Genomic DNA, 22,585 nt, shown 5'->3' on the forward strand with positions numbered 1-22,585 from the left:
ATCTCAGAACAGAATCCCAAGTTCTTGGTGTGCCCCTGGGGCACTCTGGGCTCATCACCACTCTCCTCCCCCACTGCTCTGTGAAGTCCCAAGGCCCTGCAAGTCTCCATTCCCACCAAAATTCCTGCCTTGGGGCCTTTGCCTGGAACCTTCCTACCCCCCTACTGCCCTCACTTCGGACACGTGACTTCATTTCATCCTCATCAAAACCCTGAAACAGGCACAATGATCGCCCTCATTGTACAGGTGAGAAAACAGGCCTGGGGAGACCGTCTCTCCCCCAAGAGCTTCCCTGACGACCCTACCTAGAACACCTGCACCTCGCTCCACTTTGTTTTCCTCCCAAACTTTCTGTTCACTGTTCTGTTGACCGTGTTTCCCCCTCTAAAATGCAAGTGCATGAAGGAAAAGGTCTGTCGCTGTTTGGTCACTCTTGGGCCGCCACAACAGCACCTGGCACACGGCAGGCACTGTAGGGTTTACCGAAATAATGAATACATGCTTCTATTTCTCGCGCCCCCTAACCTGAGTTCCCTGGGGGTGGGGCCCGAGTTAGGTTAAATGCTCAGAAGTTTGTGGACATAGTCGGGAGGAAAACTAGAGCCCAATAACATAAGCCGAACCAACAATTAATGGTGTTAAAATGCAAATATTTTAAAATGTTTATTTTTATTATATACTTTACATTGAGTGCTTCAGAAAATATAATTACATTGATTTCAAAATGCAATCCATGGATTCAATAAATATCCCCTATAATCACCTTCGACTGATCTTTAGAAATGTATGTAGACACCAAGTCAGCTAACAAATAAAATTACACAAACTACAAATCTCAGGGACGAGCAACATGCATGGCCGGTGAAGTCACTTTGCCATTGTGTTTTTTTTAAATACATGATTCACATTTGTTACATCATATATCTCCGCTCCAAGAGCTGAATTTAAACTAGACTGCTGATGCTAACAACTTAAAACTATGATCTTTGTTACCTCAAAAGGAAATTCAGTTCAATACAAAGAAATTTGAGAAGAGAATTTCAGGACCCTTGATCTTTGTTACCTCAAAAGAAAATTCAGTTTAATAAAAAGAAATTCGAGAAGAGAATTCCAGGACCCTTGCTCAGAGGCTTTTGGTACCTGTCCGGCACTGGGGCACACAAAGGTTCAAGCAGGGCTAAGCGCGCCTCCCATGGAAGACGTGATTGAAGAAACGGGTGGTGGGCCAGGCCGTCTATACACAGCTGGCCATCAAGAGTTACCAACAAAGGACTCATGTTAGTAACTAACTATGTTTAAAAAGCTTTAGTCAATGTACAAAAACATTTAGAGTAATGTTTATGAATGCAAGCATAATTGCTTTCTTGCCTTCTACACATAATCATCTTTGAAATGCTAAGAGTTCCAACTGTGGTTCTTTTGAGAAGCTGCAGGTACGCACGGGATGATCTACTGATTCACCTTCTCAAAGTATTCTTTGGAAGCAGTCGGATGTGGCTTGATCTGAAAACACAAACAGTTAGGTAACTGACTTTAAGGCAGTAGTTTCAAAAGCAAGTTGAAAGCTCTAAAGTTTTACACTAAAGTTCTTTAACTTTTTAAAGGCTAGTCTGTTTCCTTTTAAACACATGGATAAAAGTTACAGCGCCCGTCTGCCTAACCCCTGGTCCCACCTCTTGGCAGCTTCGCCCATTCACACACCCTCTGCAGCCTTGCTCCAAGGGCAGATACCTTCTGTGGATATTCCAGACCAGCAGCCCTGGAGGCAGTCGGGGGCCCAGGGCTTTCGGAAAGGAAACCTACCGTAGGGGAGTCCGGGGTCCAGTTTGCTGGGCAGACTTCTCCATGGGTTTCCACGAACTGGAATGCCTTCACCAGGCGGAGGGTCTCTTCCACGCTTCGGCCCACCGGGAGATCATTGACACTCAGATGCTTGATGACTCCGTTGGGGTCAATGATGAAGAGACCTCTGCGTCACAAGTTGTCCCCATTAGTGCCTCAGCAGTGCCAGAACTAGAAAGACTCTAACTTCCACCCTCTTCTGTCTTTAATGCTCCCTAATAAAGCCTTTATTAAGTGCTATCATTTGCTGAAAAACAAAGTTTTCATTGTTAGGCAGGACTGGACCAGGCCACCGTAGAAAACAGGCAAATGTGACCTGAATGTCACACAGTATCTGAAAGTCACAGAGAGCGGAGACTTCTTTCCTTATTAGTGACTTAGCAAGCATTCCTGGGGCTGCTGTATCAGCTCTTGGCAAGAAACCACAGGCAAATGGGAAGGGACAGAGATGTATTTTATCTGTTTTCAGTAAATACTTATGAAATGAGTGAATTCTTGGATAAAGCAGGGTGGAGATCCCACGGGAAAATCCTTGCAGAAAGAAGTCTATACGGAGCAGAAATCTGAAGGAAGAACCCACCTGAAACTCACATTTATTCACCAATGTCAGCCAATAAATACAATACAAATTTAAAAACAAATACACAAATAAACGAAGGGTGTGGCATTCCAAGTGTCAATCGCTCTGGGAAAAGGTGAGCCAGAGAAAACTCACAAGGTAGGAAGGTGCTTCTCCCTCCCTGGGCCTGGCCCCCGGATGTTTGGCTTTGAGGCTCCCAGGTCCCGTGGCGTGCTCCTGGAGGTGAGCCACACTGGAGTCCACGGGGCAGGTGCAGACACGGAGCTGGGACGGAGCAGGGCCCACAGACTCCAGAAAGAAAGCCTTATCGTACAAGCCAGACTCTGCTCCTCTCCCCCGCCAGTCCTAACTGAAACCGGTAGGGAGGTAACTGTGAAAGAAGTAAGACCCGACAGGGAAGGATCCAGGGAGGAAAAAGCCAGCACTGTTTCTCCTCACCTTGCCAACTCTGTCTGAGCTGGATTTTACTTTAGCAAAGAAAGACAGTAATCGCCTTGGGTTAAAAAAGGCCCATGCTCCACCGTGACCCCCAGAGCTAAAATTCCGGGTATAACGCAAAAGGGAAGCAGGCCCAAGCCAAACTGTAAGCCACAGTCTGGGGTCCTCACCTGCGTCCTGGAGGTCAAGTTCCACCCAATCCCTCCCCTTCCCTCAGTGGCCATGAAGGTGCCAGTTCTAAGGAAAGCTTTCATCCCTCCCAGGACGGGTGGGTTTGCATGCGGGGCTGCTACAGACAGAAAGCAGGCTTCCGCACTCAAAGGAATGAAAATGTAACCACAGAATGAATGAAAGAGGACAGTAATGACCTTCTGACACAGGGGTCATAACCAGGGGTCATAAAGTGCTAACAACCTCAGCCGCCTCATCTCGCTCAGTCTTCACAACCAACCTGGGAGGCACATCCTCCTTTTGGTTAGGAAAACACTGGGACCCAAAGAGGTGCAGTAACCTGCCCAAAGTTACACTATTAAGCTATTAAGGAGCCGAGTTTAAACACAAACACACCCGGCTGGTTTGATTCCAGGGCCTTCCGAGAGCTCGCCCGTTCCAGGGTGCCGACTCGGCCCTGCCGGTCCCCCTGCCCCGGAAACCCAGGATGCGCCCCCCCCCCCCCCCAAGGCGGCTCTCAGACAGGAGAGTGCAGTAGTGTGACCATCAGGACACCATGTCCGTCCTTGGACAGACACAGGGTGGTGCGGGGCAGACGTGTCTAGGCCATTTCTGAAAGACCGCCAAGCCTCGCAAGGGGCATTCACTGGGGCTTATTAGAAAGCTCAAGTTAAGGACTTTGGGTTTCCAGAATGCTCTGCCAAGGTCCCTACAAACGTCTCCGTACATTCCCTAAGAAGTGGCATGATGCCAAACACGCAGATCCCGAGGAACAGGACCTCTCACCTCAGCGCGAGCCCAGGGCCTTCCAGCAGCACGCCGTAGTCTCGCGAGATCTGCTTGGTCAGGTCCGACAGCAGCGCGATGTTCATGGGGCCCAAGCCGCCGCTCTAACAAAAATGCAAACGAGACGGGCTGTTACTCGGGCGCTCTCGCGACATTTGCGCGGCCAGGTAACACGGCGTCCGAGACCAGCGATAATGGCAACCGGCAGCAGGGACTGCGCACCAGCGACGGGGCAAGCACCGCTCTCAGCTCCGTGAGCTCACTCCCCCTTCCCGACGCCCCTGGAGTGGAAACTACTGTCACCACCTTTTCGAAGATCAGAAAACTGAGGCAGACAAGGTTAAGGGACTTGCTTTAGGTCCCAGCTAGAAAGGGACAGAAGCAGGATTTAAACCCGGCTAACACTACAGGGCTTTCTTTTTCTACTTCGAAGCAGAAAAAGGAAAGCGTATTAAAAAAAAAAACAAAACCCTGAATAATTTGTTATTGACAGTCCAGCATCTTAGCTAGAAATTCTGATTCTTCCGAGCACGTTTTTAGGCAAAAATACTGAGCACACGGAACACTGAAGTCAGAGAATCTACCCACCGCCCCACAAGCCACGCAGGGCACATGGGATCGACAGGGCACCGGCGACAGACCCAGCCGTGCCCCCGCCCTGCAGAGCCAGCTGCCCGTCACCATCTGGACCGTGGAAATAAGAGTGCAGCGGGGAGTAAACAGGCATGCAAGGCCAAGGGACCTGAGGGCACAGCTAGCAGAATCTGCCAGCAGGCGAGGGCCTACAAACAGCCCATTTCAGACGAGGCCTGCTTTAACGACCCCCAGGTTAGTCTCTGGCGGGGTCTTTTCTGTTTTAAGACCCCAAGAGCAAAGCCAAGACACGCGGCGTCCAGACCTTCCTCGGCGTGTTGATCCAGGCGAGGTGGGTGAAGTGGGAGTCCACGGAGACGGCCACCACCTCACAGTTCGCGTCTCGGAACTCGTTGGCCTTGTCGCTGAAAGCAACGATTTCCGTGGGACACACAAAGGTGCTGGAGAAAAGGGGCAGTAATTCTCGTCAGAGAGTTTAAAAACAAGGATTTAAAATATGAACAATAGATAGTGTAAAAACTAGTTTAATTTGCCTAAAGGCAAAATGGTGGACCATTCCCAGACACACTTTTCGATTTAAGAACTGTGTCCGGAAATGCGGGAAGGGGTGGGGAGACACAGTCTAAGAATGAAGAACAATTTTGTTTAAATTAAGTAGCTTTATGAGGAAACTCCCTTTATTATCTGTGCTTTCCTCACTTTCTTCCAGACCAGCGAAAACTTCCCCACAGACTGGCCTGCAGGAGCCGCCGCTCCCGAGCACGTGCAGCGCCCTTACGAAAACCCCACCAACCGTGTGAAAGAGAACGCCACGCCACCCTCTAAATCTGACACTTGGAAATTAGCTACAGAGGCAAGCTGCGCCCGCAAGGCCGTCAGTGAGAGAGGCTCAGAAAGAACCCTTCTTGGCACGGAGCCTGCCTTGGGGCAGACAGCGTCAGCATGCAAGTGGGGACCTCTGCCCGCTCTCAGAACGACATTCAGGTACTGCAGAAATGACACTCACAAATCCAGAGGATAGAAGAAAAGCACCAAGTACTTCCCCTTGAAGTCATCAAGGCTTAGTTCTTTGAACTCTCCCTTGACAACGGCTGTGCCCTTAAAGTAGGGAGCGTGCTGGGTGACGGCCGGGGCATGGTATGCGGAACCTGAAAAAAACCACAGGCACATGGAGTTTATCATTTGCTAATGCAAGCACCTATAATTTTATTTAAAGCTCTCCCAATAATGCGTTAGTCGTATAAATTAACAATAATGCATTAGTTGTATAAATTAACTAGGAGATTCAGTTCAACTGTACATCTTACGTAAATTAATTTTCCTCCCATAGTTCTGGACTGTACACAAATTCAGTTGAAAAGTGCCATGGAAAACTAACCAAAAAGATGACCAGCGATGGTAGGGATGGAATTGAGGAAGACATGAGACTGGATATGGATCCTAAATACGGTTCTGATTTTGCCAAGTCCAGACGGGAGAGGGCCAATGGCATGGAGGAAGGAGGAGGCGAGCGTGGGGTCTGGCCGAGGCGCAGCGCGGTCGGAACAGAGAGAGCAGGTGAGTGGGGCAGGACGAAGAGTGGTGGACAAAGCAAGAGTGGCTGAAGGCCACGCTCTTACGCCCCGAATGTCAGGGTGAGGAGTGTTCTTAAAGTAAGAGATAAAGGAGTTACTGGAGGTTTTCGCATAGATGGAAGCTGGCTGTTCTTAGGCAGATTAGTCTGGGGTGGGGGAGGGTGAGAGGAGCTGGAGGAGGGGCACTGAAGGTAGCAGGAGATTTCCCTATCGGAGGGAGAAGTGCGGAGGGGAAGGGTGTGTGGAGGGAAGACCAGGAACAATGAAAAGAATTCAAGAGCTGTGTCAGAACTAGAGAGGACTTGCTTCTATCTACAGTGAGGAACAAAGGAGATCGAGAGACTAGAGAGATCGTGTGTCAAAACGCCTGCGCCGCAGAAACTACAGGAGCCGCTGCAGGTGGGAATCTGGAATAGGTAACAACGAAAGTTTTCAATGTGTGGCAGCAAGTCACGCCTCAGAAAGTTGGAATGTTCCACAGTGGTGAAATTGTAAAACTTTTTAGAACTGGGGTCCCCAGGCTTTTTGGCACCAGGGAAGACAATTTTTCCATGGACCAAGGTGAGGGGATGGTTTTGGGGCGATTCAAGCGCATCACATTCGAGCTCACCTCCTGCTCCGGGACCTGGTTCCTAACAGGCCCAGACCAGTACCGGTCCTCGGGCTGGAGGCTGGGGACCCGTTTTAGAACATTTCACCCGTAAACAAAGGCTTTGCTAAAGTATACCCCCCACACCATCACAAGCTTTTTCAAATGTGAGACAAATCTAGAGGAGGCATTTTCCAATGCCACTCATTATCTGAGGCTGATCGCAGCAAAGCCCACATTCTAGAAAATGGAGTGTAATTCTCAAGTAATAGCTATGCTTCACGCTGAGGTCATGGAGGAGCCCAGGGACTGCCATGGCCAACTGGAGCCTGCACACAGGTTCGAATCCAAAAGTCTCCTTGCTGACAGGCTGCCTGCCCCTCCCACTTACCTCACACCCCTCCCTGCCACAGAAGCATCTGAGTCATCTCCCCGCACCCCTACCCGTGTTCCTCCACCAGGATTCAAACCTGGGTAACCAACACGGAAGTGGACACAAGGGCGGTTTGCCTCAGTGATTCTGAACCCTGGCTGCTGCACATTAGCATCACTTGGTGAGATTTTACTTTTTATTTATTTAAAGATTTTATTCCCGAACCAAAGTGTCGCAGGTTCGATTCCCAGTTAGAGTACATGCCTGGGTTGCAGGCCGTGACCCCCAGCAACCACACAGATGTTTCTCTCTCTCTCTCCCTCCCTTCCCTCTCTAAAAATAAATAAATAAATAAAAATATTTAAAGATTTTATTTCTAGAAAGAGGAAGGGACGGAGAAAGAGGGAAAGAAATATCAATTGGTTGCTTCTCATGTGCCCCCAACTGGAGACCTGGCCTGCAACCCAGGCCTGTGCCCTGACTGGGAATCAAACCGGTGACCTTTAAGTTCATAGGCCGGCACTCAATACACTGAGCTGCACCAGCCAGGGCAAAATCACTTGGTGAGATTTTACAAAACATTGATATCCTGGAAGTCACTCCAGAGAGTGACTCAATTTGTCCGGGGTGGGCCTGGGGCCAGGTGTGTTTCTAAAAGCTCCCCAGGTGAGTCTAAAGCATGTACAGCCAGGGTTCAGAGCCCCTGTCCAGAGATGACTCATGTTTCCACCGCCTGGGTCAGCACAAGGCGTAACACTTACTGGTGCTAAAGGCAAATTTTGCTTGGCTGGAAGCAGACCACGACACACTTGTCAAGCTCGTTCTTCGAGAAGCAGCAGGCCGAAGGGCTGCAGAGGCAGAGATGGCGCTCATGTGTCGGGCAGCCTGGTAAGAGAAACACTTTGTATGAGGAAGTTGTCTCAGAACGGTGGCTAAAGGCTGGCCCTGCGGAAAGGGCACAGGCCAATGGGGGCCTCAGCTGTCCTTGTTCCTATGGACCCCACACCGAACCAAAACTCTAAGAGCATGGACTGGGTCTCCAGCTTCTTCACATTCCCTCCTACTTCCTCCTTCTTCAAGAATGCACAAGATATTGGTCATGGGCACACAGCTGCAGTTAGGTAGGATGGGTAAGTCCAGAGAGCTAATGTACAGCGTGACGACTATACTGAGTAACAACACTGGGAACATGGCAGGAGAGCCGATTTCAGGGGCACTCATCACACACACGAAAAGGTAACTACATGAAGAGAGATGCTCATTAGCTGGACTGTAGTAATCATTTAATTAAGTATATCGAATTATCATGTTGTACATCTTAAACATAGATGATTTTTATTTAAATATATACATTTCAAAAAAACACTGCAAGGGAGGGCCATAAAGAAAGACCCTATGCTCTTAAAAGCAACACTGAGGGTTCAAAAACCAAGGGGACTTGGCCAGGCCCCGTGTATTTAAGCCTTTCTGCCAGGACGAAAATGCTGAGACATTCTACCACGTCAAGGTTTTCCTTAGAAAAGACAAGGCCTTTCCAGCCCCACCGACAAGCAAACAAGTAGAGCAAAGTTCAGCCTCTAGGAAAGTTTGGATGGGGCTCAAGGGTAAGGTTTGCCCAATTTTAATGCCCAGCATGACTCAGGAAGAAGCGCCTGCGTTGAACCCCGCCGTGAGAAAGGGGGTGGGTGGGTACCACGAGGGTCCTGGGCTTTGCCAGGAGGAAAGCGTGGGGGCACATCTAGGGGGTGGGAGAAGAGCGCCTTTTGCGTTTTAGCACTTTGGTTACATTAGCACTTCGGTTTCCATCCAGCCGTTGGTGGATGCTCCCAGCCACACCTTGATGTGGGCATCACTCTTTCCACCTGAAGGTAAGGAAAGTGAACTGAGATTCGAAAAGGCGAAGTCACTTCCCAAGGTCATAGAGTCTGTTACAGAACCAGGACCCGAGGCAGGTAGCCCGCCCGCAGGACCATGCGTGTGCTCAGGTAGAGAGAGGACTGGGGACCTGCAACTCCGAGCGAGAATGCCTTAAAGGAGGGGACCACGAGGAGAGGGCCGGGGAAGGGAAGCTCTGCGCAGGCGCGAGGAGCATTCCCTAGAGGAGAAGGCTGCTGGGTCCGTTACCCGCTGACACCTTCCAAGAGCGAACTATCCCCCGGACCGCAAAGGAGTGGGACTGAGTCTGGGAGCCACGTTCTCGCAGCCACCACAGTGCCTCCGCACTTGTTCCCTGCTGGCTGCCACTCACCGTAGCCCGCAGCAACCTTCCCACCGTGGCCGCCATCTTCAGTGCACCCCGGAGCCGCGAGGAGGATCGCGGAGCAGAGGAGGCGGGGCCTGCGGAGGCGGGGGCCGGAAAGGGCGGGTTCTCGTCGTGAGGGGGCGGGGCCAGCGCTGGAGCCCGGGTGGGAAGAGCCACACGGCCCTGCCGCCCTTTGGTTGGGTCCCTCAGTCCCTATTGCGAGGGGAAGGTTACTGTTATGGCTTCAGAGTAGCTGAGTACTTGAGAAAGTAAGACTTTGTCTTTAATTTTTGCCCCAGCCTAAAAAGGACTAATTCAAGGCGGGGGAGCTAGATACTTATTTCTACATTTGCTACTTGTTAACCTGTACGGTTTACTGTTTATAGCTGTTTCTTAAAGGACCTCTTTCCTATTTCGGCTTCTGCATGAAATGGAAGTAATTTCAGTGCAATTTTAGTCTGTTAACAAGCTAAGTGGGTCAGCCACATCAAGGTTTTGATGTCCTGAAAACCTTTGGGATGGTGTGTGGGCCTCCATTTTGTCCTCTCTTCCCAAAACTGGGAGAATTGGGACAAATTTAAGTTTTATTTTCTGTCGATTTAGGAAAACTACGTCCTCTGGTGAGCACAGTACTTCAGAGCAAACTGACTAAACGGGTAAAAAAAGCTCACAGTGGACTTAAATGTGACAAGTTGCAGACCGTACATGGTTATTTTCCAAGCCCCAGTCATTGCATTACCGACTCAGTTCGTGGAGTCTGCACATCACCTGCATGTTAGTCACTGTTTATGTCAATCCCCTTCTGTACATTCGTACCTTCTGCTCTTTTGCCAGAACAGGCCCAGTGGGTTCTAGCCCTGCAATCGAGGTTCACCATCTTGGGGACCTGCCTGGTGTTGCCCACCCTATTCTCTCTTTTTTTCCCTGCCAAGCTTGTGGGAAGAGGGCACCCACTTAGATGTGACAACCAGAAATGTCTCCACACATTGCCAAATGTCCCCTGGGTGACAAAAATCACCCCAGGTTGGAAAACAAGACAAAACACTGCTCTAAGGGTTAGTGGCATGTCTCTGGAGCCACCAGGACATGGGACCAGATTGCTGGCCTGTCATGTACAGTTTTGGAGGGTAGGGCGAGTGTCTTGGGCATCATGAATCCCTCATGACTAGACCAGTTGCTTTTCTATACCTGTTTCCACATCCAACAGTAAAATGAGAATAATCGTAGCCTCTACCTCAAGCATTAGCTGTGAGAAGGCAGCTGACCTGCAGAAGACCTACAGGGGCACTCGGCCCACAGGAGGATTAGATAGACATTCGTTACGATGTTGCACCCAAGCAAACATGCTACATTTTCAAACAACTGAGCAGACTTTGAATACATTTTGTTTTTCTCCAAGTGATGAAGTGTTTCCTTTCATTCAGGAGTGAAGAGTGAGGCTCTTGCACAGGCACTGATCTCCAAACAGACTCAAATTATGCTCTTTTGGAAGCTGGAGGGACGTGAGGTCAAGGAAGGGGAAGATGCCAGGTACCTACCCACTTCCTCTCTGCAGCTCAGCCTTCTCTGCCTTAAGGATCCTGTACTAGGCTCTTACTTGGGAAACTTTTTCCTCTTTTAAAGCTAACTTTGAGTAATAAAGGTGACCACAACAGTAAGACACTTGTCAGATGCCCATCTACCTGAAACGAGTTTTAGCTGTCACTAGAAGGAAATCTTGACCCCCCCCTAAGATGGATGCAGAATTCAGTTTTTTTAATCACTGGGTGTCCAATAGCTTGGTACAATTTTGAAAAAAGTTCTCTTCTATCATATTAACTTCTGTCTACTTTTTAAAATGTTTTATTTCTTTTAAAAAAAAAGAGTATGTGTGTACTTTTTTTTAAAGATTTTACTTATTTATTTTTAGAGAGGGAAGGGAGGAAGATATAGAGAGAGAAACATCAATGTGCGGTTGCTGGGGGTCATGGCCTACAACCCAGGCATGTGCCCTGACTGAGAATGGAACCTGTGATGCTTTGGTTCGCAGCCTGCGCTCAATCCACTGAGCTACGCCAGCCAGGACTAAAATGTTTTCTTTTAATATGTGATTTAATTTTCATCTTAAGAACGTACTGTCTAATAGGTATCTTTTTGCCTTGCCCCTCAATATAAATCACAGTAGGACATTTTTTAATTTTTATCTCCATGAGTCTTGATTATTCCAAACTCCTTCACATTGGCAGTTTAGGCGCACACTCAACAAAACATTACTGTATCCCTCTCACCAACCATGGGCCCAACACAGCAGCCCAATTCCCAGGCCTTTTGGCCACTAGAGAGGTAGTCTCACTGCTTATCACTTCTTTGTAGAACAAGATGGTTAAAGAGCTTTCCTCAAGGCACACAGGGATTCGTGGGCTCAGGGACAGGAGAACCAAGAACTCCCCGAGAGCTGACATGTTGGTCTCCTGGTCTGCTGATCTCACTCTAAAGGTTGATCTCCCTCGCCCTAACGGGAATGAAATACCCTAGAACCTCAGGCCCAGAGACCGGAAGAAATTTCATGTGGGAGTCTTCCTACGGCCTGTTTAGAATTACAAAGTAAATGGCCTTCAGCTAATCTCAGGCTACAGCCAGAACTCCTGGCAGGACACGCAGAGCCCTCCATTTGTGCATTCCGAGACAGATAAACCGTGACTGGTATTCAATCACCAATATCAGTTCTGTTCGGCTGAGCGGTCCCTGACCACTTCCTCTCTCCGTCCAGGTGGGAGAACCCTCCCGGGTGCCTAGAAAGCATTGCACATGCGCCTTTCACATTCTCATCATTCTTGTCATGTCCCAGTGGAATTTTCTTTGGCCTTGTCTGGGCCTTAAGCATACTGTGGACTCCTTGAGGGTAGAGCTCATGTCTTATTCATCTCTGTGGCCCCAGCGGCTAGGCTAGTGCCCGGCTCATGTCGACTTGCTCAGAAATAGTTTGGCAAAAGAATGAATAAACAGTGGGTGACACGATGGCCAATGTTCTCTGTGCACTCACTCTGGAAAAGAATATCTTTCTATTCAGGTTTCTCTAGCTGTCACAACAAGGACACAAATTGTTCCCCTAAAGAAAAAACACACTGACCTTGTCCTCATTACCAAAAGAGTAGAAAATAACGGAAATTCTCCCTCGTGAGTTTGGGAGAATTTCTGGGCCTAGTGGAGGGAAAGGCAAATGAAAAGCTATACGCTACTTTTTATGATGATTAGGAAAATACCTCCCTGGAACCACAAGTTAATGTTCTGGTAGCTGGGGCTACAATTAGAGATGGCAGGCATCACTCTGGGTTTTGCTGAGTTCTTCCTCTTTCCAGGGCAAAAAGCGTGGGGTCATGAAAAGCAGCTGCTTCTTGTGCATGATGTGGGGCCCCTCACTGAGCTAGCCTTCATAGGACAGGGAAATGGAGCCCATAAAATGCTTCAAAAATGGTACCGTGTCTGGGGTGTCCTAACATTTGGTGTCTGTGGGCCATACTGGAAGAAGAAGAGTTGTCTTAGACCACACATTAAATACACAAACACTAACAAAAACTGATGAGCAAAAAGGTTTTTTTAAAAAATTTTATGGCTACATCCTTTTTAAAAAAAGATTTTATTTATTTTTAGTGAGAAGGGAAGGGAGGGAGAAAGAGAGGGAGAGAAACATCAATGTGTGGTTGCTTCTTGTTCGCCCCCCACCTGGGGCCTGGCCCCATTGTAACCCAGGCATGTGCCCTGACTGGGAATCAAACCAATGACCCTTTGGTTTGCAGGCCGGCACTCAATCCACTGAGCCACTCCAGCTGCGGTGGGGTGAGGGGCGGGGAGAAGGTTTTAAGTAAATTTATGATATTGTGTGACCCATCCTGGGCCACATTGGGCCCACAAGCTGCCTGTTGGACACCCCTGGATATGCTTTGTGACCTGGCACCAATGTTTCTGAAATTTGGTGATGGAAAAGGAGATGCAGACTGTTTAGGCAAGCAGTATTTTTGTTGCAGTGGTGGTAGGGATGGAGGAAAAATTCATCTGAAGGGGAAGAGAAGCTTTTATTTTGGGAAAACACTTTGAGGGGCTTTTAGTTATTTGAAATGAAGCCACATTCCTACTCTGGAAGGGAGAGCTGGGAATAAAGAGGAGCTAAACTGTGCTGAATAATACTTGAATGTCTTCAGCAGGGAAGGCTGATTGCTGGGGATTGATCTCTTCCAGGGAAAAGCCAGGGGTAGAGGCCAGTTGGAGGAGGAGGACTGGATGGGGGCAAGAAAGGCAAGATCAAGGGTGGTCCATATGGGTGTCCTCCCAAGTCAGATGTGGGGGCCACAGAGAGAGATGCGGGAGTCAGAGGGAGAGATGTGGGGGCCGAGGGAGAGAGGATGAGTAGGGGTGGGGTGGGAGGTTGGACTGAAAATAAAGACACTGCTCAGTTTCTGTTTTGTCTTTGGTCCCTTCCAAGTGGGAAAATGACATCAGCGAGGGGGAGGAGGAGAGGGCTGGGGGAAGGGAGCCTGAGGAGCAGTCCCTCTGGTCACTGGGGCGGCAAAGCTCCTAATCTGGAATTACCTAATGGGGGTGCTTATTGTGGCCCAAAGCCTCTTTCCTTCGGAGTCCCACCCCATCTCCTGCCTGTTTGCCCGTTGTCCCCCCCTGTCGTGATGTCCTTCATCACGCTAGGGCTGGGGTCCTCTGTTGCTGATTTCTTCTTCCTCTTCTCCTCTGCCTTTCCTTCTGTCCATTCAACTTGTTCCCCCAAACTCCAGGCCTCCTGCCAGTATTCTCTCTTTCTGCGAGGCCGGTGCCATTTGGTGAAAACGCTGCAACGTTTCTATCATGCGGGAAGGCTATGCAGTGGAGTGAAATCAGGAACTCATCCTAAAGTCCCAACTTGGCAACTTTCTGGTCATGCATGCTGTTATTTCTCTGACCTATAATTTCCTTATCTATAATATTGAAGTAACAATACCTTCCGATGCACCCTAGCCAGGTAGCTAAGTCAGCTACAGTGTTGTCCTGCTACGCCATGTTTGCAAGTTTGATCTCCAGTCAAGGCATATGCAAGGAGCAACCAGTTGATGCATAAATACGTGGAACAACAAATTGATGTTTCTCTCTCCCTGTTCCTCTTTCTCTGTCTCTAAAATCAATAAATAAAGAAATAAAAAGGGAGCAAAAAAATAATAACTACCTACTGATTATGTAGGGGAGTGCAATTTGAAAACTGTAAATTGTTAGCACATTAATAATCATTCATCACTTGGTCTAATTGAAGTATTTCTCAACTATTACTTGGATTAAAATTTTAATTTTTATTGAGGTAAAATTCACACAACATACAATGAACCAGTTTAAAGGAGCAGGTCAGTAACATTTCGGACATTCACAGTGTTGGGGAACCACCCCATTTGTGCAGCTCCAAAACATTTTCATCACCCCAAATCAACCTTACACCCACTAAACAGTTCCCCTGCCTTCACCCAAAACCAGCCCCTGAGCAATCACCAGTCTGTGTTCCCATCTCAATGAATTTTCTGTATATTTCATGGGAGCGGAATCATACAACATCTGTCCTTTTGTCTCTGGCCTCTTTCACTTAGAAAAATGTTTCTGAGGTTTCATCCACTTTGAGGCATGAATCAACACCTCATTCCTTTTTACGGCCGAATAATATTCCATTGTGTGGCTGGAGCACAGTTTGCTTAGCCATTAATCTACTGATGAACATTAGAATTGTCTCCACCCTTTGATTCTTCTGAAAGTGCTGCTATGAATGCCTGTGTCCAAGTTTTTGTGTGGACACATGTTTTTAATTCTTTGGGGTATATGAGAATACCCCAAGAGTGCCGGCCTGCAAACCCAAGAATGGAATTGCTGAGTTATATGTCAATTCTGTTTAATGATTTTAGAAACTCAGATTTTATTTTTAGGGAAAGAGAAATATGAAAACAAAATCAGAAGTTGATGAAACTATTCTATGTTTTGGTTGTGTTGGTGGTTACACAAGTGTATGCATTTGTTCAAATTCATACAACTAAACACTAAAAAGAGTGAATTTTATTTTACTGTATGTAAATTTAAAAGCTAGAAGACAAAAAGAAAAAATGTGCTCATTAACTCTTAAAAAAAATCATTGTCTTGCCCTGGCCAGGTGCTTCGGTTGGTTAGAGCATCGTCCTGATACACCAAGGTTGTAAGTTTAGTCCCTGGTCAGGGCACGTACAAGAAGCAATCAATGAATGCATAAATAAGTGGAACAGCAAATCAATGTCTCTCTCTCTCAAATCAGTTTTAAAAAGTTAAACTAAATTAAAAAATCATTGTCTTATTGTTCTCATAAAGGACTGATAATAATAAAAATGTTCATCTATGGATGACTAGTGAAATGAGTTATGGTCCAGCTCTTCATGGAACGAATATCCTGTGTCCTTAATCAGAACATGCCAACATTTGCCCCACCTTCCCCACAACACGAGAGGGCAAATTCAGCCGGGGGAGAGGGAGATTCATTGGAAAGCTGCTCGGCTCCTGGAGCACAAGAGGGTTGTGGAGCTGGAGATGTAAGTAATGGAAATGTTCTATAGCCCAGTAACCACTTCATAAGCGGAGCCCACTTGGTAGCATGTGGGAACTGTTTGCACTGTAAGTGAACTGGCCTAGCACACTCAACGGACTCATTTCAGACCACAAAATGTGGAGCCTGAGGTTTGCTTTTGTCATCCGGGGGCTGGCTGCTGCTCTCCGGAGTCCGTGCTAGATGGCATCCTCTCTCCATCGAGGAGACTCTGACAGCCGTGTGGGTTCTTGCACAAAACTTATTTCTGTAGCACGGTAACCCTGCCTTGGCTTCTATAGGAGGAAATTAAGCTGCTCCAAATCAGTTGGGTAAATTGGATACCATAATCTATTTTATGTCATTGTTAAAGAGCAGTCTGTGTAAGACATAACATTTCTAAAACTCTAAGCCTTTGTTAGATTCGATTTAGCATTTAAGTCGCTAGAGGAGACTTCAAGAGGGAGCAAGCATGCCCTCCTTTTATTGGATCAATGAAATTTTCACATACCTGTAATGTGTCTTAGACGTCTGCAACCTACAGGCATCGTAGGACAGTAAAAGCTTTGTCTCATGGTCTGCACGATAATGAAACCTAGAGGCTCTGGAACCGGAGAAAGTTTGTAGCAGTAAGGTCCAAACTGCTGGAGCCCGTCTCACCTACGAGTCATGAGTCCCCTGGTTTTAAGGGCTTTCCACACTGCATTCAGTTCACCTCACCGCCTCCTTCTCTTTAAGAAGCAACTCTACCTTTGTTGTCAAGACTGCATCCACATTTCTTTTTTTAATTTTTATTTTTAGAGAGAGGGGAAGGGAGGGAGAAAGAGAGGGAGAGAAACATCGATGTGTGGTTGCCTCTCATGCATCCCCTAATGGGAACCTGGACTACAACCCAGGCATTGACCTGACTGGGAATCGAACTGGCAGCCCTCTGGTTCACAGGCTGGCGCTCAGTCTACTGAGCCACACCAGCCAGGGCTGTATCCACATTTCTGTTGCAGGCTACCATGCTCAAACTCATGAACCTGGCTTTGGTTGGGTAATCACCTGACAGATGCTGGCCATAAAAAGACTGTAAGTGATGGTTTGGAGTCTTTGCTTATCCATATTAACTGAAAATCATTGGCTTTTAAGAAGATAATGTGAAAAGAACTAATTTTTCCTCTTCGCACTCTGAATTAATTTTTGTACTTTTGCTGTGTGATTTTCTTACCAATCTGAACATTTGTCCTCCATCTAAACCAATTTAACTGCGGGGCTGGTCTTGGGAGACAGCTGCGTGTGGGGACGGAGGCATAGCTGGAAAGCTGGGAGTTCCGGGCACCGAGTGATCGCCCGTGGCTTTCTAGGGTGTCGACCTATGACACTGGGAAGCCAACCTCCCCTACTTTCCGTTTTTCCTCTCTGATCTGGCGGGGATATGGGAATTTTGATCGTTAACCAATACGGAATCACCAGCATCCCAGAGATGTAAGTGGGGTTGAGTGATGCCGTATTTGCTCTGAGTCAGCAAATATCGCCAAATGCTCACTACACGTAAGGCACTGTCTGTGTTCAGGCCTTTGAGTAGGACACTTACCTAAGTAAGTAGTCTTATCACCCACTTAGCAGTTGACCTCGGGCAACAGACCTCCTCTAAATATAATGGAGGCAACAACTTGTAAACAACTCAGTGCCCCAGTACGTCTACTGTGGGGACTCGCCTAACTGGACACGGCACCAGGGAAGGAGGCCTCGTATTCTCACGGAAGACCAGAAGCACAGAAACCACGCGTGGTTGGGCCCATCAGCAAACGTGTGTTTCACCAGGAGTCTCTTTTCTGAACCTGCATGTGAGAACCCAGCAGAGCCCCGACGGGCATGGCTCAGTGGGCTGAGCATTGTCCTGCCAAGTGAAGGGTTGCCGGTTCAACTCCTGGTCAGGGCACGTGTCTGGGTTGCAGGCCAGTCCCTGGTTGGGGCACGTATGAGAGGCAACTGGTTGATGTTTCTCTCTCATATTGATGTGTCTCTCCCCTTTCTCCCCCCCTTTTCCCTCTCTCTAAAAATAAATAAATAAAATATTAAAAAAAGAAACCTAGCAGATGAGCCCAGAAAGTCTCGTTATCAAGGAGGGTGTTCAGATGTCACAGGTCGTAGTCATCCAGCAACACCAGGGCACAGCCTCCCAACAGGTTTGGTAAGGTCCGCTGGCTCATCTCGAACCACAGGCTGCTCAGACCCATTGCTCGGAATAGTTTTTTTTTTTTTTCCCAGTGTGTTGCTTGGAGGTCAGTTTTCCCCAAAGTGTGGTATTTCTATTACCAGTCACTTCACCAATATGATTGGTTAGGATGAGAAAAAAGTTTAAAGCAACTTGACTTTAAAGAATGATAGGTGCTCTGCAGCATGGTAACATTTTTAATGTTGAATTTGGTACCTACTGGGGGCCATCGATGAAGGGACTCCTCAGACAGGAGGGAACGCCACTGGAAACCTCATGACTCCAATCCCACTTTCACTCTCACGCCTCCGCCTTAGAATCTTCCCAGGTGCCTGAAATCACTCCTTTGTCTCCGTTTCCAAGCCCTTTGTATACGTGTCCACCATGGCTCTTATTCCATTTTCGCTTGGTGGGTTGCCTCCCAAGTTGCCTTCCTCCCTAGTGCTGATCTCTTCTGGGAAATCACCTTTGTGTTCCCTGCTGTGCTTGGCATGTAACGGGAAACTGGAGACGAGAGAAGACGTGGGAGAACGAGAGCACTATCTCCAGCTGTTTCCCCACGACTGGGAAGCTGTGAGGCGAGGCCACGCAGGAGAACTCCAGCTCCGGCACTATTTATTCAAAGAGCCAGTTCGATTATGCAGGCCAAAGCAATCCATATTTTAGGGTGGAGAGAGATTCGTGACTACCCAGAATACTCAATTTCTGTTTACAAGAACTCTGACGGAGCAGCTTCATCCATGCAGTGCAGGAGCTGACAGAATGAGGAGGTTCCCTGTCTCTTTTGCCTGCCCAGCTCAGCGGACCCTGAGTGGACTGGGAGTCTGTATTTGTCTTTGGCGTATTCCCATCCCTTTCAAACCCACCCAGTGCTCCATTCGGATTTCCATGCTTGCTGTCAGCCAGCAAGGTTCCTTACTTACTTACTAATATTTAATGGGCGATTCTCCCTTGAATCAACCCTATCTTTCAAGAGGACTGTGAGTAGTTGATGCAGTTAATTGAAAGGAATGGAGCTGTAATGGTGGGATTATGGAAGGGGATGGCAAACCCCTTTGACTTAATCATTTAGCCAACTGTCTCCTTTGCCTTCTTACAATACAACTTCAGGCCACTCTGGCAGCCAAGTGGAACAATTGCAACCAAGTTCTGCCTGCCAGCCTGAGCTAGCCAGAAATGAAGTGCATAGACTCTGAGTCAGACCGCTAGGTTCAAATCCTGGGTCGTTTACTTATTATTAGATATGTGACCTTAAGCAAGTTATAAAAACTCCTCCTAACGAGGTGGCTTTATCTATAAAATGGGGCTATGTTTTTCTACTTTATCCAGATATTGTGGTCAGTGAAGTAATCCACGTGAGGCACTTAGTGCAGGACCTGGGCTACAGCTGGTATCCAGTAAATCTAGCCATTATTATTTCATTCTTGCATCGGAATGTCCTAATTTCTTCATAGAGGCACAAATACTTGAAGTACAGCCATGTATTTTGTAGGCAGGACGTGTTACCATGTGGCAGGGAGAGAAGCCGATAGGCTTTTGCTGGCTAAGTGATCACGCGGAAACTATTTATTCCACCTGGCCTGTTTCACACCTGTAAAAGGGGGTTGTGTGGGTAGCGTTACAAAGTCAAGTGCCTATAGAAGTAAGATAGGTAAAATCCCTGGTGATCTGGGCTGGGTATTATACGTTAGGGGGTGGTGGGGATTATGGTTAGCTGTAGAGCTTTGCTACTCAAAATGTGGTGCACTGACCAGCAGGATTGACAGAACCTTGGAATTTGTTAGAAACAACAATCTCAGACCTAGTGAAATGGAATCAACATTTTAACGAGATCCTTAAATGATCTGTATGCACATAAAAGTTTGAGAAGGCTGCTATGGAGCACAAGCCATCTGAAAGCACTCACATTTAGCCCTGGCTAGTGTGGCTCCGGCTTGGGCACCCGCCCTGAAACTGAAGGGTCAGCAGGTTGGATCCCGGTCAGGGCACGTGCCTGGGTGGCAGGCTGGGTCCCAGGCAGCAGCCCACACCGATGTTTCTCTCCTTCTCCCTCTCTTGCCCTCTTTCTAAAAAAATACATTAGAAATCTTTTTTAAAAAGGCATTTAAATTCAGTTTAGTTTCTTTTCTTTTCTTTTTTATGCCAGCCAAAATAATACTTAGGGCTGCATCAGCTTAGGCTGCCAGCAAGTGGTCATTGCAGTTGGTGGCTCTGAGATGCCGCCAGCCCTAGGTTTCTCTCTCTGAGACCTTTCGGCTACAAGTTTCTCTCTCTGAGCATGTGCATAGGTAGCCAAGGCCAAGCCTGGGTCGCTTAGGACAGTAATTCCTGGAGTGGAAGATGCCCAAGAAGTTATCTGCTCAACTCCCCGCCTTCTAACAGGTAAACTGTTACTGCTCGTACTTTGTAGAGGAGACGAAGGAGGCTCAGGGAGACCCACTGACCCACATCCAGACGCTAGGAAGTGGCGGTGTTGGTGGGTGTAGGCCATTAGGAAACAAATAGTCCTGTGTTGTCAGAATCAGCAACCATTCTGGTTTCCAAGGCCTGGAAAGTCTATTAATTTCTTTATATTCTCCAATGCCTAATAATTGTTCTCAGTTTCTCCGGGCACCTCCCTGTCACTTCCTGGCAGCCCTGGGGACAGAAGGTTTCCTCCTTGTGCACAGAGAAGGCCCACAGCCGGCTTCTGAACGGATATCCGGCCCGCAGGATGCAGAGGAGGCAAAAGCCTCATTGTTCTTGGGGCCCGTCCGCCCCTCCCCCAGCCCAGAGGACACTCGTCGCAGACCCCCGGAGTGATCGAGGGCCCATTTCCCAGGAGTGGGGCCTTCAGAGGAAGCGAGGCCGAATGTTCTGAGCCTGATGTTCTGAGCACACAGTGGAAAGGCTCCAGAGCCCCAGTGTAAATGAGCCTGGAGTTTGAAAACGCGTTTCCTACACCACCAGCTAGGCGATGTTACCCGTGAACACTCCCCATTGCCTACTCAGGTGATCCCGTCCGCGTTTTTAGCGTGAATGAGTTTGGTGGTAATGCGATTCATTGCTTTGCGGACTCCACGTGCTAGAAGGCAGTTTATTAGCCAAAAGGACCGCTTCCCACGCAGGGACCCCTAGAGTCCGGTGGTTCGGGAGGGCGCGGGCCGTCCGCAGCTCCGGGAAAGGCTGCTCGCTTAGTCCCGCCGCCGGACGCTCCACCCCGCGACCGCAGGGGGGCGCTCGGGCTGCGCGGCCACAGACGCGGCCGCCGGTGGCGGGTCGCCACCGAGTCGCAGACCCCTTCGCGCCCTTGGAGGAAACAAAGTACACCTTTGTCAGCGAACGGGCCCGTGTGCGTGTGCGACGGCGCGCAGTTGCTGGCCGCCGGGTGCGAGGCCCGCGGGCGCGCCTCGCTGCCTCTGGGCTGTAGTCCACGCGTGGGCCCGGCGCGGCCCAGAGGAAGGGGGTGCGGCTCACGGTCCCGCCGGGCCGCCCTTCCTCCCAGAGCGAGCACTCCCAAGGTTAAGCCTGAGCCGCACTGGCGCCTGCCGGGCCGCGACGCTTCTCCCACCACCGCCGTGGCCTGTGGACTTCGCTTCCTCGGCTCTCGGCAGGGCGGGAAGCGTACGAGCCGGAGCGCGGGGTGTGGGCGTGCGAGTGCGAGCTCCAGGACTGAGGGCTCGGGCTCAGCGGGGCTGCCTTTGATCCCCCCACCGACCCTCGCAGCGCCGCGCCCGCCCTCACGCTGAGTGCGGGTCCCGGGGCGGGTCTGGGACTCCCGCAGCCGCGTACCACCCCAGCCCCAGCGCGGAACGCAGGGAAGACTACAAGTCCCAGCAGGCCGCGCGCCGCGAGCGCCGAGACTGTAGGCGCGGCCCGGTCTGACGCTTGCGCAGTGCGGCCGCCCGAGCCTGCTAGTACCACACCCCCGGGAGGGACGGAGGGGAGGCAGAAGCATCCGAGGCATTAAAGCATCCGAGGGAGCCGGAGGGGAGGAGAATGGAGTGACAGAGAAACGCGGAGGGTGGGGGGTGGGGGGGAGACTGTTGAGGGAGGGGGGAGGGGGGACACAGAGGGAGGAAGAAGCGGCGGCGGCGGCTCCTCTGTGCAGAGGGGGAAAACTCTGAAGGACAGGAGCAGGAATAATGCGGTAGGAAAGGCGGGATCCCGGCTCCCGGCTCCCGGCTCCGGCAGCAGCGGCGTTAGCCCGAGCAGCGGCAGCAGCAGCGGCAGCACCCCTAGGCGCTGACAGCCCCGCCGGCCGGCTCCCTCGCTGAGCGCCGACTGTCAATGGAGCTGGAAAACATCGTGGCCAACACGGTCTTGCTGAAAGCCAGGGAAGGTAAGAGGCAGGGCTGCTGCGAGCCCGGCTCGTCCGCCGCGGGCCAGGGTGCGGGTGCCGGGCGGCGTGTGGGCTGGGGCGTGTGCGTGCAGGATGCCCGCAGCGAGTTGGTCGCGTGCAGGACGCCTCTGAGAGCTACTCTGCAAGCGCTTCAGGGTTCCTGCCCTTGGGCTCACGGAATCCGGACTCGGGCAGAGAAGGAGAAACATCGAGGTCGCGGGGGGTAGGATGCTCAAATACCCCCCGATTTCCTGCTCTAACCTTACAGACATCGCGGCAGCTGTTGAAAAGGGCAGTTGGAAAAGCATTCATTCAGGAAGAG

General features: G+C 49.5%; 2 protein-coding genes across 3 annotated transcripts in view; one reads left to right on the forward strand and one right to left on the reverse strand.

The window, feature by feature from the left end:
• Positions 1–650: 650 nt before the first annotated feature.
• Positions 651–9,291, reverse strand: PRDX3 (peroxiredoxin 3). Its single transcript, XM_045854111.1, has 7 exons — positions 9,196–9,291; positions 7,709–7,832; positions 5,418–5,559; positions 4,716–4,851; positions 3,818–3,921; positions 1,804–1,969; positions 651–1,503 (listed from the first exon to the last, which is right to left on the reverse strand). Exons 1-7 carry the CDS (start codon positions 9,229–9,231, stop codon positions 1,450–1,452), a joined length of 762 nt encoding a protein of 253 aa, XP_045710067.1. The 5' UTR covers positions 9,232–9,291; the 3' UTR covers positions 651–1,449.
• Positions 9,292–21,991: 12,700 nt separating this feature from the next.
• GRK5 (G protein-coupled receptor kinase 5) overlaps positions 21,992–22,585 on the forward strand; it is a 186,836-nt gene continuing 186,242 nt past the window's right edge. For both annotated transcript variants that reach the window (XM_045854447.1, XM_045854448.1), the window contains exon 1: positions 21,992–22,263. In XM_045854447.1, the coding sequence (XP_045710403.1) occupies positions 22,212–22,263 (52 nt within the window). In that variant the 5' untranslated portion in view covers positions 21,992–22,211. The remainder of the gene's footprint in view (positions 22,264–22,585) is intronic.

The sequence above is a fragment of the Phyllostomus hastatus genome, unplaced genomic scaffold, assembly GCF_019186645.2.
Source record: "Phyllostomus hastatus isolate PE091 unplaced genomic scaffold, TTU_PhHast_1.1 phas_scaffold_1066, whole genome shotgun sequence".
Classification (NCBI taxonomy): Eukaryota; Metazoa; Chordata; class Mammalia; order Chiroptera; family Phyllostomidae; genus Phyllostomus; species Phyllostomus hastatus.

Coding starts and splice junctions, on each gene's coding strand:
- PRDX3 (XM_045854111.1), bottom strand. CDS start 9,231: ATGGCGGCCACGGTGGGAAGGTTGCTGCGGGCTACG. Junction 5,560..7,708: donor AAAATTTGCCTTTAGCACCA/GTAAGTGTTACG, acceptor GGTTTTTTTCAG/GTTCCGCATACCATGCCCCG. Junction 1,970..3,817: donor GGCCCTGGGCTCGCGCTGAG/GTGAGAGGTCCT, acceptor CTTGTGACGCAG/AGGTCTCTTCATCATTGACC.